Source organism: Hevea brasiliensis, chromosome 10, assembly GCF_030052815.1.
Source record: "Hevea brasiliensis isolate MT/VB/25A 57/8 chromosome 10, ASM3005281v1, whole genome shotgun sequence".
NCBI lineage: Eukaryota > Viridiplantae > Streptophyta > Magnoliopsida > Malpighiales > Euphorbiaceae > Hevea > Hevea brasiliensis.
The window spans coordinates 95,363,687-95,377,699 of record NC_079502.1 but is presented as its reverse complement, the minus strand read 5'-3'; the positions used below and the strand labels follow the sequence as shown (position 1 = coordinate 95,377,699).

The 14,013-nt window shown below is 32.2% G+C and overlaps 1 protein-coding gene across 3 annotated transcripts; it reads left to right on the top strand.

Moving 5' to 3' along the window:
* The first annotated feature begins 5,326 nt into the window (after positions 1-5,326).
* On the top strand, positions 5,327-10,118 carry LOC110662929 (uncharacterized). 3 transcript variants are annotated; one of them, XM_021822104.2, is made up of 13 exons: positions 5,328-5,629; positions 6,009-6,047; positions 6,166-6,314; positions 6,524-6,599; positions 7,247-7,541; positions 7,633-7,742; positions 7,853-7,900; positions 8,021-8,230; positions 8,499-8,600; positions 8,741-8,874; positions 9,088-9,226; positions 9,658-9,771; positions 9,852-10,118. In XM_021822104.2, the coding sequence occupies exons 1-13, from the start codon at positions 5,433-5,435 to the stop codon at positions 9,877-9,879; spliced, it is 1,641 nt and encodes a 546-aa protein (XP_021677796.2). In that variant the 5' UTR covers positions 5,328-5,432; the 3' UTR covers positions 9,880-10,118. The 3 variants fall into 3 exon arrangements, with proteins under 3 accessions (XP_021677797.2, XP_021677796.2, XP_021677795.2); XM_021822103.2 differs by having other exon boundaries at positions 9,655-9,771; XM_021822105.2 differs by lacking the exons at positions 9,658-9,771; positions 9,852-10,118 and having other exon boundaries at positions 5,327-5,629; positions 8,499-8,595; positions 9,088-9,313.
* Positions 10,119-14,013: the final 3,895 nt, after the last annotated feature.

Sequence of the window (14,013 nt, the reverse complement as noted above, 5' to 3'; positions counted from 1 at the left end):
GTTATTATAGTTATAGGCACGCTTTGTGTTACATAATTATTTGATGAAATTGATATGGGTGTTGCCCTAAGGCAATTTGAAGTTGTGTGCGTGTGTCGGTGTGCGTGAGGTGTAGTACTGGATATGGGTAGGAGGGGCAGATTGGCTTGAGCTAGTCTTGCTTAGGACCCGATCTTTTTTGTGATAAGTCAGGGTGAGTACGGCTTTTAGTTGATCTCACTGACCATCGCATTTGGATTATTAAGAGAAAATTTGGCTCGAATTGATCTCGTTGGCAGATGTTGGAATTAAGAGAGCTGTGTAGGGGATCAGCTCCCATATATATATTTGATTGATGTGATATATGGGTGTGTAGGGGATCAGCTCCCATATATATATTCGACTGATGTGACATACGGGTATGTGAGTGTTCTAAATTATTCTTTGTACGAATATTGTATTTCAGCCTTAGGGATGCATTAGCCCTAGATAGTTATAGAAATTGTATTTAAAATCAATATCTTACTCTATGAGTTGAACGCTTACTCCTATTTACCCTATTTTTTCTAGTTTACAAGAGATTCTCTTTCTTTGTGATTAACCTGCTTCCTTCCTCGCAGGTCTATAAGCAGCAAATATCAGTATTTCATAGTATTAATTAAAAATTTAGACTCTGCATGTGTTAGGAATATTGTATTTGGCGTGAGACTGTAAAAGATTATTTCTTTTGAAATTGTAAACCTATATTTATGCATGTGTGGTTGAATAGGATGAATATATACCATGGATGAAGGAGCTGAGCTCTCATTTGATATAATTGTTATGTTGAGGATTGTAAGGGTAAGCAGAGCTCCCAAAATTTATATATTTTGTGATCACAGGTCGGGTGAGTTAAAACTCCCCGTTGAGTATTCCAGTTTATGAGTGGATTCTGTCTAGTTTATTTCTTGAGAATGGACTCTAGATATGAACTTGATAGTTGGGTTAAAATCAATTGGGTTTATTATGGATTTTGAGGGCCTTATGTTAATCTAAATCCTAATGCTGGTCTGGCCATAATTTAGGTCGTGACAACTTACGTCCACAAATTGCTTCAATTTTGATCTCATTGGCATGCCAATTTTCAACAATTTCCTTTTATTTAGCTTTTTCTTTGCAACTGCTGAGACGAGCTCAGTCATTGCTGAAGGAGTGGAAGTATAAAAAACATAAGTTTAGATCATTGAATTCAAAAATTTTTCATCCAGGGTCACATGCATCATGCAAGATTCATTTTTATCTATTTGATTTCAATGATAAACAGCATATTAAAACTCTTTTAATATATTTTTGGATATACATTTGCCATTTAAGATTTTAGAATTAACAGATTAATTCATTAGAACCCTAGATTAGATCAAGAACAAGTGCACTAACCTTTTTAATGCACTGCAGTGTGTTTGGCACCTTTGAGATGTGCCTAGGACACCAGATGTTGTCCCTCTAGCTTGTCCACACCAAGATCACCAATGGCAGCCCCTTGAACAGCTTCTAAAGCTTTTCCAATCAATTAGAAAATCAGGTTTTGCTTTTTGAGAGATTACAGATATAAACAGGACACTAGAAACGATTTTTAGTATTTTTAATTCAAGAGATTGTTGGCAAATCTCTTTGAATTGTTGAGAGATGAAGAAGAAGAAAGGAAGAGGTAACCAATGGTGGCGGCACCAAAGAGAGAATGAGCAAATTGTATTTTTTCTTTTCATCATTTCCCTTATATAGCTAGGTCACCAGTTAAAACCCTTGCCACATGTCACCTGCTGATTAGCTCTAGGTTTAATTGACCCAATCACATTGTGCCAAGTGTCAAACCTATATTTAATCTTGACTTTGATCATCTTACATGATTAAAAGACATATGGCAAGCTTATGTACAGTGCCATGTGTCACCATCTCATGGTGCCACATGTCATCTTGTGAAATGATCAAAATACCTCTGTGTCTTAATTTTGAATTCTCAACCCAAAATAATTATTTCCCTTCTTCTAATTAATTTATATCAAATATAAATTAATTAATTAATCTCTATTAATTAATTTCTCATTAATTAAATTCATATTTAAACACTTTAAATATAAATTTAATTTATACTATATATCCAATAACCTAGATTTGGTTTCAAGCCATGCTAGGGACTTTGCAATCTAATTGCAAATTAAACCTATTTAATTAATCAATTAAACTCTTTAATTAATTAATTAAATCATATTTAATTTGATGATTACTTGTGTATGTGTGTGACTTACTAGGCTCATCACTAATTGACAATGAGATATGATATCAACTTTTAATATCATTAGAACTCTTTCTTACCATAAATGATTTCTCTAAATCATTTTAGGTAGCTCATAGACTATGGTTAACACCTAGCATACCATGCCATAGCCACCCAATCAGTAATAAGGTTTACCTTAAATGAACCTATAATCATATGTTACCATGCACTTGAATCTCTCTGTTACAAAATCCTAATTCGAGCTGGAGTCATAGTTCATGTCAAACCCCGTTTGCTATGAATATTATGTTCTCTTTTAATTCTAGTTCTTGATTAAAAAGATTTTTTCATTAGAAACTCTTTTCTGAATAAATCTATCTGTCCTGACCAGGAACTTGAAACATCAAGAACAATTAAATGAACATAGGATTTTATCCTTATTTACTTAGGGTAACAGATTCCATCTTGATCAACACCTACCTCCATATATAACTAGTAGGAGCCAACACATGCCCATATACCCATACACAGTACAAGTATGAAAACAGTATCAAACTCAAACCACCTATATACAAGATAACTATGCTATCTCAGGTCTAAAGATTATATGCATTGATATGATTTATGACAATACATTGACAATAGTAAACTCCATATGCTTATCATAAATGTCACTGGTTAAGTCTACTTATCATGTATAAGTGCCTATCATGTTTGTTATATGGCATAAGACTCACCATTCTATCTTATTTACATCTCATATAAATAACTTGGGAACAAATATGATTACAATCTTTCTAGATAAGTCATATCCTTGTTGTGAAGTATCCTCGATTGTGAATCTATTTATGATATTTTGTGCTAGAAATACTATCACTCATATTCTGAACAACTTAAGAATAGAATTTCTAACAAAATATCAATGAACCTTTTCTATTACATATAAATATATTATGTAAACAGAAAAGTGAAAATGTCTTTTATTAATAAAATATATACAAAATATATATTAAATAATATGCTCTAAGGTATGCTACTAACAATTGCAACTGCTGACACGGGCTCAGGCATACTTCGCGAAATTAGACTCCTTGCATTTGCCCCAACAAAATCAAAGTGCACGCAATGGTGCTTTGCAAAAGTATTTAGGAAAGAACATAAGAAAAAGGGATGGCAGACCTTTTCAACAGGTGGTGCAATCTTTTGCTCTCATAAAAATAACTGACAAGGTATCATAGTCTCTTTATCAGAACATATTGCAGAACTTGAAATCATCATCATTACTCTAATTAATACATGTAATCCATAATGCAAAAAAGTGAATACAGGTAAATAAAATAAATGAAAATTTGATACTGTTAATCATCCTAAGTGACTGTATTGATGCTACTCGGCCGAAAGACATTCGCCGGTGGAACACCCACGAATCATGATCGGAGAGTTTCATGTCCCACTCAACATGTATAAAGGGTGTTCGGACATGGAGGATGTCACTCTCCCAAGACAGAATTCCGAAGTACTTAATATACTCACATCACATACTCACATGAGGATGACTCTAGCAAAATTCAAATACACGTACCAGCCAAGTAATAACCATCTGTGGCAGGGCAAGCTGTCTCTGGGACATCTTTCTCAAAACTGTTACAGGAATTAAAAATCACAGCAGTATCAGAAGCAGATTAGGTCAACTTACCTCCATCTTTGGTCTTTCCAGTACTCCATAACAGTAATAACAAATTTAAAAGGCCGAGAAACAATTGAAGAAACATAATCAATTGCCTTTTGTTCTTCCAAGACATTTCCTTCCTCTTTTTTCTTTGTCCAACTCTATGGTTCTGTTCATAGTCAGAAATTTCTCCTCATTTTATCAACAAATGGACGCGTATTCTATAGACAATTAATAAATGCGGTAGTTTATATATTTTTATAAACAAGATCATTCCTAAAAATATTTATATTAATAAAATAATCTTTCTAGTAAAATTCTCTGTTAATAATTTAAAAAGATAATAATTTAGTTTTATCACATTTTACTTTTTTTTTTTAATAATTTAGTCTTTATAGTTTTAATATTTATAAAAATTTAATTCCTTAAATTAAAGTATGGTCAGTGATCTTTTAAAAAATATTATCTTATTAATAGAAATATATTTCATAGATTAATTTATTTTTCATAAAAAATAAAGAGATTAAATTATAATTTTTATCATGTTTCACTTAATATATATTAAAGGTTGGTTTTAGAAATAGGGGCCATTCGTTTCTAGGCCGTATGTCTATACTTCGACACTAGTTAGATTGATTCTAAACCAAAATTGGTGATTAAGAATTGAAAAATGAATGAATTAGAATTAGCTATAACAATGATAGAGTATTGAAAAATCATCCATACTCAAATTTCAACTTAATTATTATTTTTAATATTATAATTCATCCTAAATTTAATTAAAATTTATATTAAATTATACCAACCGTCGCAAATTTAATTATTAGTGCATGAATGATATACAAATTCAGCTAAATTTACATATTTTAGTCAATAATTTATATTTAAAATATAATATAAAAAAATTATAAATATTATGAAAAAAATATATTTTATAATTAATTATTTATATAAATGAATTTTAAATAATAAATGCTCAACATATAAAATTTGAAACCGATATGAATATTATTTTTCAACTTTAAATCTATTCCCAAACCTTATTATATATTATTCAAATTGTCTTAATAGAGGATAACTGAAAATACTTGCCATCCCACATTGAAATTGAATTGGCTTTAGCCAATTTTCATTTGGGAATGATTTGGTCCAATTTAATAATTTGAATTTGAGGTGATTTTGGTTTTGATTTTAAACAATTTCATCTGATTTAGTTCAAATGGCTATTTCTGCATTGTCTTTTTTTTTTTTTTTTTCAATATGATTCGAATTAGATCAAATCGGTGATCTAACCGGTCCTTTAAGGCGAATTCAAACCTATAAGTTATGGATCAGGGCCTGGGTAGGTCTACATATAAGGAGACCCGAGGGACCTCGGGCTCATATGTGGACGGCCCAGATCTAAAATCGACCCTTGAAGAGCTCGAGCCAAGGTTGAGCCACAAAACAAAACCTGAAAAACAGAACAGCTGCAACTTCTTGTTGCTTGCGATCGCTGGAAGATTAGGGTTTCCATAATTGCGAGAGAAGATGTGGCACGAAGCGAGAAGATCAGAGAGAAAGGTTCACGACATGATGGACGCAGCTCGGAAGAGAGCGCAGAGGCGAGCCGTGTATTTGGCGAAGAGGAGAGGCGATCCTCAGCAATCTATTCAGGTCATGGGCAGTAGATGCCGCACCTACCGCGACGATGGTCTCTACCAAGCTACCCAGGACCAGCAGGGCTTGTATGTCCTCTTTCGTTTCAATGCTTGGTGGTTTTATTTTACCCATTGATTGGGACTCTATTGAATTATGCTCCTTTTTATCAATTTGATGGATATTCGTATTTAACTGAATTACTGAATAATTGAATTTGATATTGTGTCTTCAGTTGAAGTTTTAATCTGGTTTTGTTAAGTATATGTGGGTCAATTGTTGTTGCATTTATCACTCTTTTTCGTTGATTTTACACTTAGGAAACTCAGTTGTTGATTCTTAGAATTGTGTTTTTTGAACATGCATTTAGAAATTCACTTGATTTTTCCTGTATAGACTTTCAGTGCCTTAGCATTTTGCTGAATATTTATCTTCCATCTGATTGAAACTGAGCCTTAAAATTTTCAGGATACCTTGGAATGGGAAACAGGATGTTCTAATTGACAGGTTCTCTCTCTCTCTCTCTCTCTCTCTCTCTCTCTCTCTCTCTCTTTCTCTGGTGCATTCTTACTTAGTTTGGCTATTTGTCTTAAGATTGAGGAATATATGTTTCCTTATTGAACAGATTTGATGGTCGTGCCCTGCTTGATTTTATTCGAGAGTCTGATTCGAGACATTTTCGGGCTCCAGATAAATCAGAAGAAGAAGAAGAACTAGAAGAGTTTGTTAATTTTGAGAGATATCGGGATTTAATTAAGCACCGACGCAGAGGATGTCGGTACTTTTTTATTGGTTGATTATGTGTTTAATTATCACATCCACTTTGTTTTCTCCATTCCCTTTTACTTATGACAAAACCATTTAAGGCTTAAGGTTATTCACCTTTGGAATTTAATTAGATGACATGAGATCACTTTTATACAAGTGTAAATTTAAAAGTTAGAAGTTATTGATGAAGAGAGTTTTTAATTGTAAATTAACAGTTACTGATGAAGAAGGTTTGCTACATGTAACCCAAGAGATGGAGGCTAAGGCAGTTATTCCATTTGCATCAGACAGGTTTGTCCTAGCCCCCCTTTCCGCTTTGTTTAGTTTGTTGATTAAGTTTCATTTTGCTTCTGCTGAGGTTATAGCTAAAAACCTGAACTCTGAAGAATGTTTACAATGTAATTTTGTTTACATAAATGTTCATGTTCAATAAATCTGCAAATAATTCTTGCATGTTTCAAGTAGTTTTGATACACATCCACCTTTAACGTGATTATTCATTATTGTATAACCAGCTCGTGTGTGTGTGCATTTATGAATGTGATGACATTAAATTTTCAATCCATTTGAATTCCTCAAGGATGCTTTTGTTGATTTCATGAGACAATGCATTTGCAATTTTTGTTTAGTGGAAGACTTTTTTTTTTTTTTTTTTTTTTTGAGCATAGAATACCTAGCCATGTGGTATGATTAGGGCCCTTTTAATTTCTCAAAGAAACAACTTTGGCTCTATTTATAAATGGCTTAGGAAGGCTGTTGAAATTTAAACCACTTTGATGTATATGTTTTTATCTTAGGATATAGCAGTTGCTATGGTGAGGAGGAAATAACATTTTTATCATGTAAAATCCAATGATGATTACATATTATCTCATCTATCTTTCTCTTCTTCTGTTCTTTCTTTCTTTCTTTCTTCTTTTTCAAAATGAAAAATCCAGTACATCTCAGCTGACACAAGCTCCTTCAAGCAAGGGTTCATATTCACAAGTGGGTTTCTCTTATGATGGTGATGTAAAGGAGGAATCTCAATTTTCAGATGGTGATGATAATGAAGAGGTTGATGAAGATGATGACGATGAGGATTTTAATAGTGATGATAGCAATGATGAAGGAATGGACATGATAGCAAAAGAATTTGGAGTAAAAAGGTATGGGTGGCTCGTTTATATGGATAAAAAGGCAAAAGAGGAACAGAAAAGGCAAAAGGAAATGATCAAAGGAGATCCTGCAATTGTAAGTTTGGCAACAGTGCCTTTTGGATTTTCCCCTATGTTGCTGTCAATAATAATAGTACAAGGTTTTCATTTTTGATCTAAATATGCAGAGGAAGCTGAGTCGCAAGGAAAGGAGGAAAGCTTCTCAGATAGAAAGGGAAAGAGAAAGAGAAGCTGCTCGGATAACAGGAACTCGAGTGCTGCATCATGATCCTTACCGGTAGAAAGACTAGTTTCTTTTATACAAAATTAAAAGCAACTAGTTAGAAAATGTTAAGTGAGTTCATGTTATTTTGTTTATAATATTGATTCTTCATTTTGTCTGTGTAGGGAACCCAGAAGAAGTCCAAGTTATGAAGCTTATTCTCGCTCTAGAAGGTTGTTCATGCCTTTTGCTCACTTAATGCTTTCTTTTTAGTTTACCATTTTCATTTCTTTTCCCCCATTTCAGAAGATCTGTTCTAGATTTTCTTTTTCTAAATGCCTCTGTATTTCTAGGTCAAGATCACGATCGCGCTCATACTCACCATCACATTCAAGGCGATATGCTCGAGTAGGGCATTCTGATGAAGTTCATCGCAGCAAGTCAAGGACTTCTAAAATAGAATTTATCACTGAATTTGGGGGTTCTGGTGATGGGGACGAACTGAAGCTTGAAGGATATTCTCCACCATCTTCTCCTCCATCCCAAGCTGATGTGTTGAGCCGGTCGGAGCACTCAACCTTTAATTATTGCAAAAAGATAGATTGGACAGTCTTTACACTGCTGCAGCTTACCCATTTTTTTTAGCTGAAGAAAACTTTTGTGGTTTAGATTAGATCAGGTCTAGGTTACCTTCTTCATAAGCGCCGAGATGGAGGGGGAACAAGGCTTCTTTTCTGAAGCTCATATTTTCCCTCTGATGGATTTAGTATAGTCGCTTCCAAGTTGTGTGGAAGCATTGGAATGGCATCTAATGCTTATGCTGTTCTGCAGGCCATCTTCTGTTCGTATACTTGAGGCATTGTATGTTGATCCTGCATCTGGTGTATCCCTTGATAAGGAGAAGATCACTAAAGCAGTGAAACCAGTGGTAAGGTATGCAATAATATCTGGATATGTTGATGATTCTGTTCACACATTAATGTTAGATAGAATTTGAATTAGTGGAAGTGTTTTATTTTAGCCCTCATCGTCATGTAATTTATAAATTTATGATACTTGTCCTATTTCAACAGCACATCATCAGCACTAGCAAAGTTAACCAAGTCAAGTACTTCTGGGGGTCCCTTGAAGCAGCAGCCAGGGGAGAAAAAAGAAACTCCTCAGGAGAGACTTAAAAGGATCATGAGCAAACAGCTAAACAAACAAAGTATGATCCAAAACACGAACTTCTGCAATTAGTTCAACAAGTCCTCCTTTGATCCATATCCAAGTTTGGATATTGGAACAAATATAATTTGTAAATTTGCATATGGCCTGCCTTGGGGAGAAAATTGTGTTTTAGGTGGAGGAAGTTGTTGGGTCTGCTTTATTCCCTCTTATCTTTTTGAGTTCCTAATATTTAGGTTTTATTCCTCTGCAGTTAAAAAAGATACTGCTGCTGAAATTGTGAAGAAACGAGAACAGGAGCGTCAGAGGCTAGAGAAACTTGCAGAAACAAACCGGCTATGTCATTATAGGCGGCGTAGCCGTAGTAGGAGTTATAGTCGATCTCCACCTAGGTATTTATTGTGTTTTGTGCTATTAATAACTAATGGCATACCCATATAGTTTTGTGATAGTTCACTGACTGTTTTACATCCTCTCAATGTCCGGTCATTCTATTAATTTTAGGTTTCAAATCTATATTTTTTGGGTATTCTATTGTGTACATCCTGTTTGGGTCAGCTTGTCACCATTTTGTATTTTCTGCTACAAGGGTTGGCAATACTGAGTTTGTCTTTACTATTCTTTTTATCCATGCAAAGGCTGTCAAAAAAAAAAAAACACTACTTAGGAAGGAGGTGAGATTGGCCATCTTATAGCTAATAACATGGTTCGGATGTACCTCCTCCTGATAATTATATCGGAGCCATTAAATTTAGAATTACTAAAATAAATCTGCCCAAAAATTCTTGGATTCATTCACTCATCTAATGAGCAAATGCAGAAGATACCGACACAGAAGTCCAAGTAGAAGCAGTTCTCGAAGATACCATTCCCGCTCCCGTTCTCGGTCTCACTCTCATTCTCGCTCACGCTCGCGCTCTCATTCCCGCTCACCAAGGTGATAGGGTGGCATTTTTTTTTATATTGTTACCTTATATGGATCACTGTGAAGTCTAATTAGAGAGTTTTGCATTGCAGGGTTAGAAGCCGTTCAAGGCACTCATAGTTACGCTGGCATGGAGAAAACTTATACTTGAGCATTACATTCTCTTTAAAACTACCAGAGGGCCCTTTTTTTTTTTCTTATAGAAATTATATGAGCCTTTTTGTCATATCATGTCATATACTCTCTTTGATTCCACTGCTTAATTGCATCTACCAATTGTGTATATTGTGCAAGAAACAATGAAAGATTAAAAGTATGTAGTAAGTATGAAGAGATCATCGCAGATGCAATTGTGGAAATTTATGTTTTTAATCAACATTGGTGAATGCTAAGTTATGAGATTGTGAGTTCACAGAAAAATGAAAAACGAGCAAGGGTGTCTTGAAATCCTTAGTGAAGTGGTCAGTCCATAAGTTTAATTAATGCTTTATTTCTTTGTTTGACCTAAACAGATTAATGAAGTATGAAATAGCAATGCAATTTGATTCACCTCGATTAGAGGCCCTAGACCGCAAACTGTTTGTCGCGAAGAAAAGGTCCTATTGTTTTGTCTGTCTGAGTCCACATTGAAGAATTCCCTAAAACAGAAGATGGTTCTTAGGCTGATGTTGGATTATCCAAGGTCGGCCGAAGCAACCTGTTCTGCTTGAATCTTTTCTGTGTGATATATGTAAAGATGTGGACCAGATGGGTGATAAAGTTTCAAATTAGCATATAAGAGCGGCAGAGCCTAAAGTCAGGCAAATCAGATTAAAGCCAATTATATTGGAGATTGTTGGAAACTTTATGTCAATTTCGATCACAAATTGAAGATATGGTGATAAGAAAACGATAAAGATAATAAAGTAGTGATAAAATCCAAATTTTCCTTGGATGCATTATGTCTCCCCAAAGCAAAAAATGAATGAGGAATATCATGATTATTAGGATCTTTTGTAGCTGCAAATTCTTTCGGTTGGGGGTGAGAATACAAAATATTATCAACTCTCAGTTGGGATATCACCGCTTCATTAGCCCAGTAGCCCAAGAATCTGAGGATTTGTTACATCAGATAATAGTAATTATAAAAATTTTAAAATAATTAGATAATTTTTTAAAACTATTTTTAAATAATATTAAAAAAAAATTACGTGAATAAGAGATTACTATAATTTTTGTCATCCGAGGCTTGGACCACAAGCTGCTGTGAAGAAAGTCAAACAGTTGTTTAGTCATCATGTAAAAGAGGCAAGTGACCCATGAAATATGAGTACGATTAAATGAGAAATCCCACACAATAATTTAAAGGAATTAAAAGTAGTGTAGAAGAATCCAAATTGCTTTAGCCTTTAGAGGTTTCTTCTCTTTTGTAATCCGTGCAGTGCAGAACAAATGATCTGTTCCCATTAAAGCAAAAGGCTATAAAACAAACTTCTAAAACCTCACTTTCATTTATATTCCAATTTTCAAGCTTTCTCATTACCCATCAAAGAGACCGATCGATGCCTATTGCCTATCTCTACGGATTCAAGTAGAGAGCAAAGAATCATTATATTATATTAAAATGAAAAAAAATGAGACCACCACACGAGGGGACATTTTTCCACTATCTACTTAAAACTTTTAATCTTTGCATATCAAAATATCAAGACTTTCACGTGTCACCAGAAGCTTCATTTGTCAGCAGCTTCATCATGATGGCTACTGAACTCCCATATTTTTTTTAACACCATATCATCACCACCTCCTTATATTAACTTTCCCCCTTCCTAAGGTTTGCCTATTCATAATGTATGTACTTGCAAAGAATCATCCACATTGCCCCATATTTGGTGTTTAATTTATTAAGATTCAAACTCAAGATTGTATGATTTTGGATATGATTTTAATGTCTTTGGGTTAAAGCATACTGATATCTACTTTGCTCTATTTTCATTGCTCAAGTATGGGGATTAATAGAATTCTATAAGGTAGATGGTCTATTTTGATCCTTAAATTTATGGTCAATAGTCACATTAGTCTCTAATAAAAAGTTTCTGTCAAATAAGTCTTCTTCACATTTTAATTTGAGCTAAATAATTTAAAGTTTACAACATTAATAAATTGTGATAAAAAAAATTAATAAATTTTTTTATATGAAAAATTTACAATTTAATCCCTAAATTTTACTCTATATTCAGAAATTAAAATATAATATAATATAAAATTTAATCGTTAAAAAATTATTACTCATTTCACAGAGTCATGCTCATATTCTAACTCCTTCAATCCTCTACTCTCCAAAGCTAGCAAAAGTTATATGCGTTTGAGTTTGATGACATATGAGAGGAGATTCAAGATGACGCCTCCTTCTCTTCCTTCTTCATGTTGCAATTTTGAAAGTGACACTGCTCCCGTTCGCTGCGAGCTACTCCACCATCATTTATGGTGTTGAATGTGCTGCAAAATTGAAGATATTGCCACCTCAAAACATAAATTAAGTCATTTTTTAAAAAATAAGTACTCCTCTTGATTATTTTTTAAATTTTAATAATTTTATAAAAATGTGAATATATATATATATATAATTAATTTAATATTATAATCTAATAACAAAAAATAATTTTATATATAAATTATATTTTGTAAATTATATTATAATCTAATAAAATTATTAGCCCTAAATTAAAAAGGTTAAAATGGACAATTTTTCAAATTCATAAAGTAAAACATTTGAAAAAAAAAACCGGCTAATAAATGAATCCTTAAGAAACAATAATAACAAAGTATAATTGTTACCTTTATAAATTTTAACTCTCGTTAATGTCATTTGAATATTTAAAGCAGAATAAATTAAATTTTTATTTCATTAATATTTATACTTTTTGAGATTAAATATTAATTTTAGAGAGTTTAAATTAATAATTACCATTCTTAAAAGTTAAAATTTATAAATGTAACATTTAACCTTTAATTTTTTATTAAATACATTCTTATAACTAGTTAATTTAATATTTATTTGACTTTATTAATATATATTTTTTGAATGAGACTTTTTTAATTCCTATTAATTTATCACTTTATAAATAATCCAGTTGAAGTAGGCTTTACCCACCCATGATTCCTACAAAGACTAGCTTAAAGCACTTGTTTTATAAGTTATTAAAGAAAATTATTATGAGGTTGAAGCAGCACATGGGATGGTGTATATCTTTCTTGATTTTCTTAAAAGGTAACAAATTAATGCAATCTTTTAACTCAAGAAAATATATAAACAAGATGAGATAGGTTAGATATCCTTGCCATATGTAAAAGATTTTATTCTTTTACCATGCATTTCCCATCTTATTTATTATTTAACAATTCAATTTTTTTTTTAATTTCCATTATAATCACCTCTAATTATTATGTATATGAAATCAAACCCTCTGATATCTCCATAACAGTAACATCACTTATTATTATTATGCAAAAAGGAGATTATATCTAAATTTGGATGAACATGAAAATAAATTGATAATATGATAATTGCATCATATTTTACCTTGTTTGGTTGTTGGAAATATGTTTCGAGCTATTCATGTAGATCAATTTGGATCCATTAAATTTAAAATCTAAAAGTCTTATACATTATCAAAAGGTGGTAAAATTTAAAAATCATTTATATTGGTTAAAAAAATTAACTGTATGAAAAGATATAATATTTTTAATAGTTACAAGCATGAAGAGATATATCATTTAATAGTTTAGCCTGATTCTTAATTTTTAGAAACTCTCATTATAAACAAGTTGTTGTGAAGTAATTTATTTATGCAAATAAAGTAAACATCTAAACTATGAATTATTTTATGTAATTTATTATAAACATGTAATTACATAGTGAATTAATGAAACAAATACGGTGGAGATTTAAGGTTGTATGAATATAGATTAGAATTCATATATTTAAATTCATTTGTTGAATATATTGAATCATTTTCATTGTAAAATGGATGTCCTTAAAAAAAAAAAATAATAAGTTTGCTTCAAAAATTATAGTGCGCAAATAGGAGAATCGTGTGCAAATGTATCATTATAGTTTCTCTCTATATATATAATAGCACACTAAATGGACTTTAGATTATAGGTGGACAAAGCATGCAGATAATATTCCACTACAAACTACAAAATGGGCAAGCCTAGAATCAACTTTTCAGATCAAATATTTCCTTTACTTAAAATATTTTTTAATATTCT

What these genes read in the sequence shown, in the direction of transcription:
- LOC110662929 (XM_021822103.2), top strand. Translation starts at nt 5,433, where the DNA reads ATGTGGCACGAAGCGAGAAGATCAGAGAGAAAGGTTCACGACATGATG. An exon ending in CTGCATCATGATCCTTACCG is followed by an intron (nt 7,743 to 7,852) that starts GTAGAAAGACTA and finishes TTGTCTGTGTAG; the next exon opens with GGAACCCAGAAGAAGTCCAA. An exon ending in TATAGTCGATCTCCACCTAG is followed by an intron (nt 9,227 to 9,654) that starts GTATTTATTGTG and finishes GAGCAAATGCAG; the next exon opens with AAGATACCGACACAGAAGTC.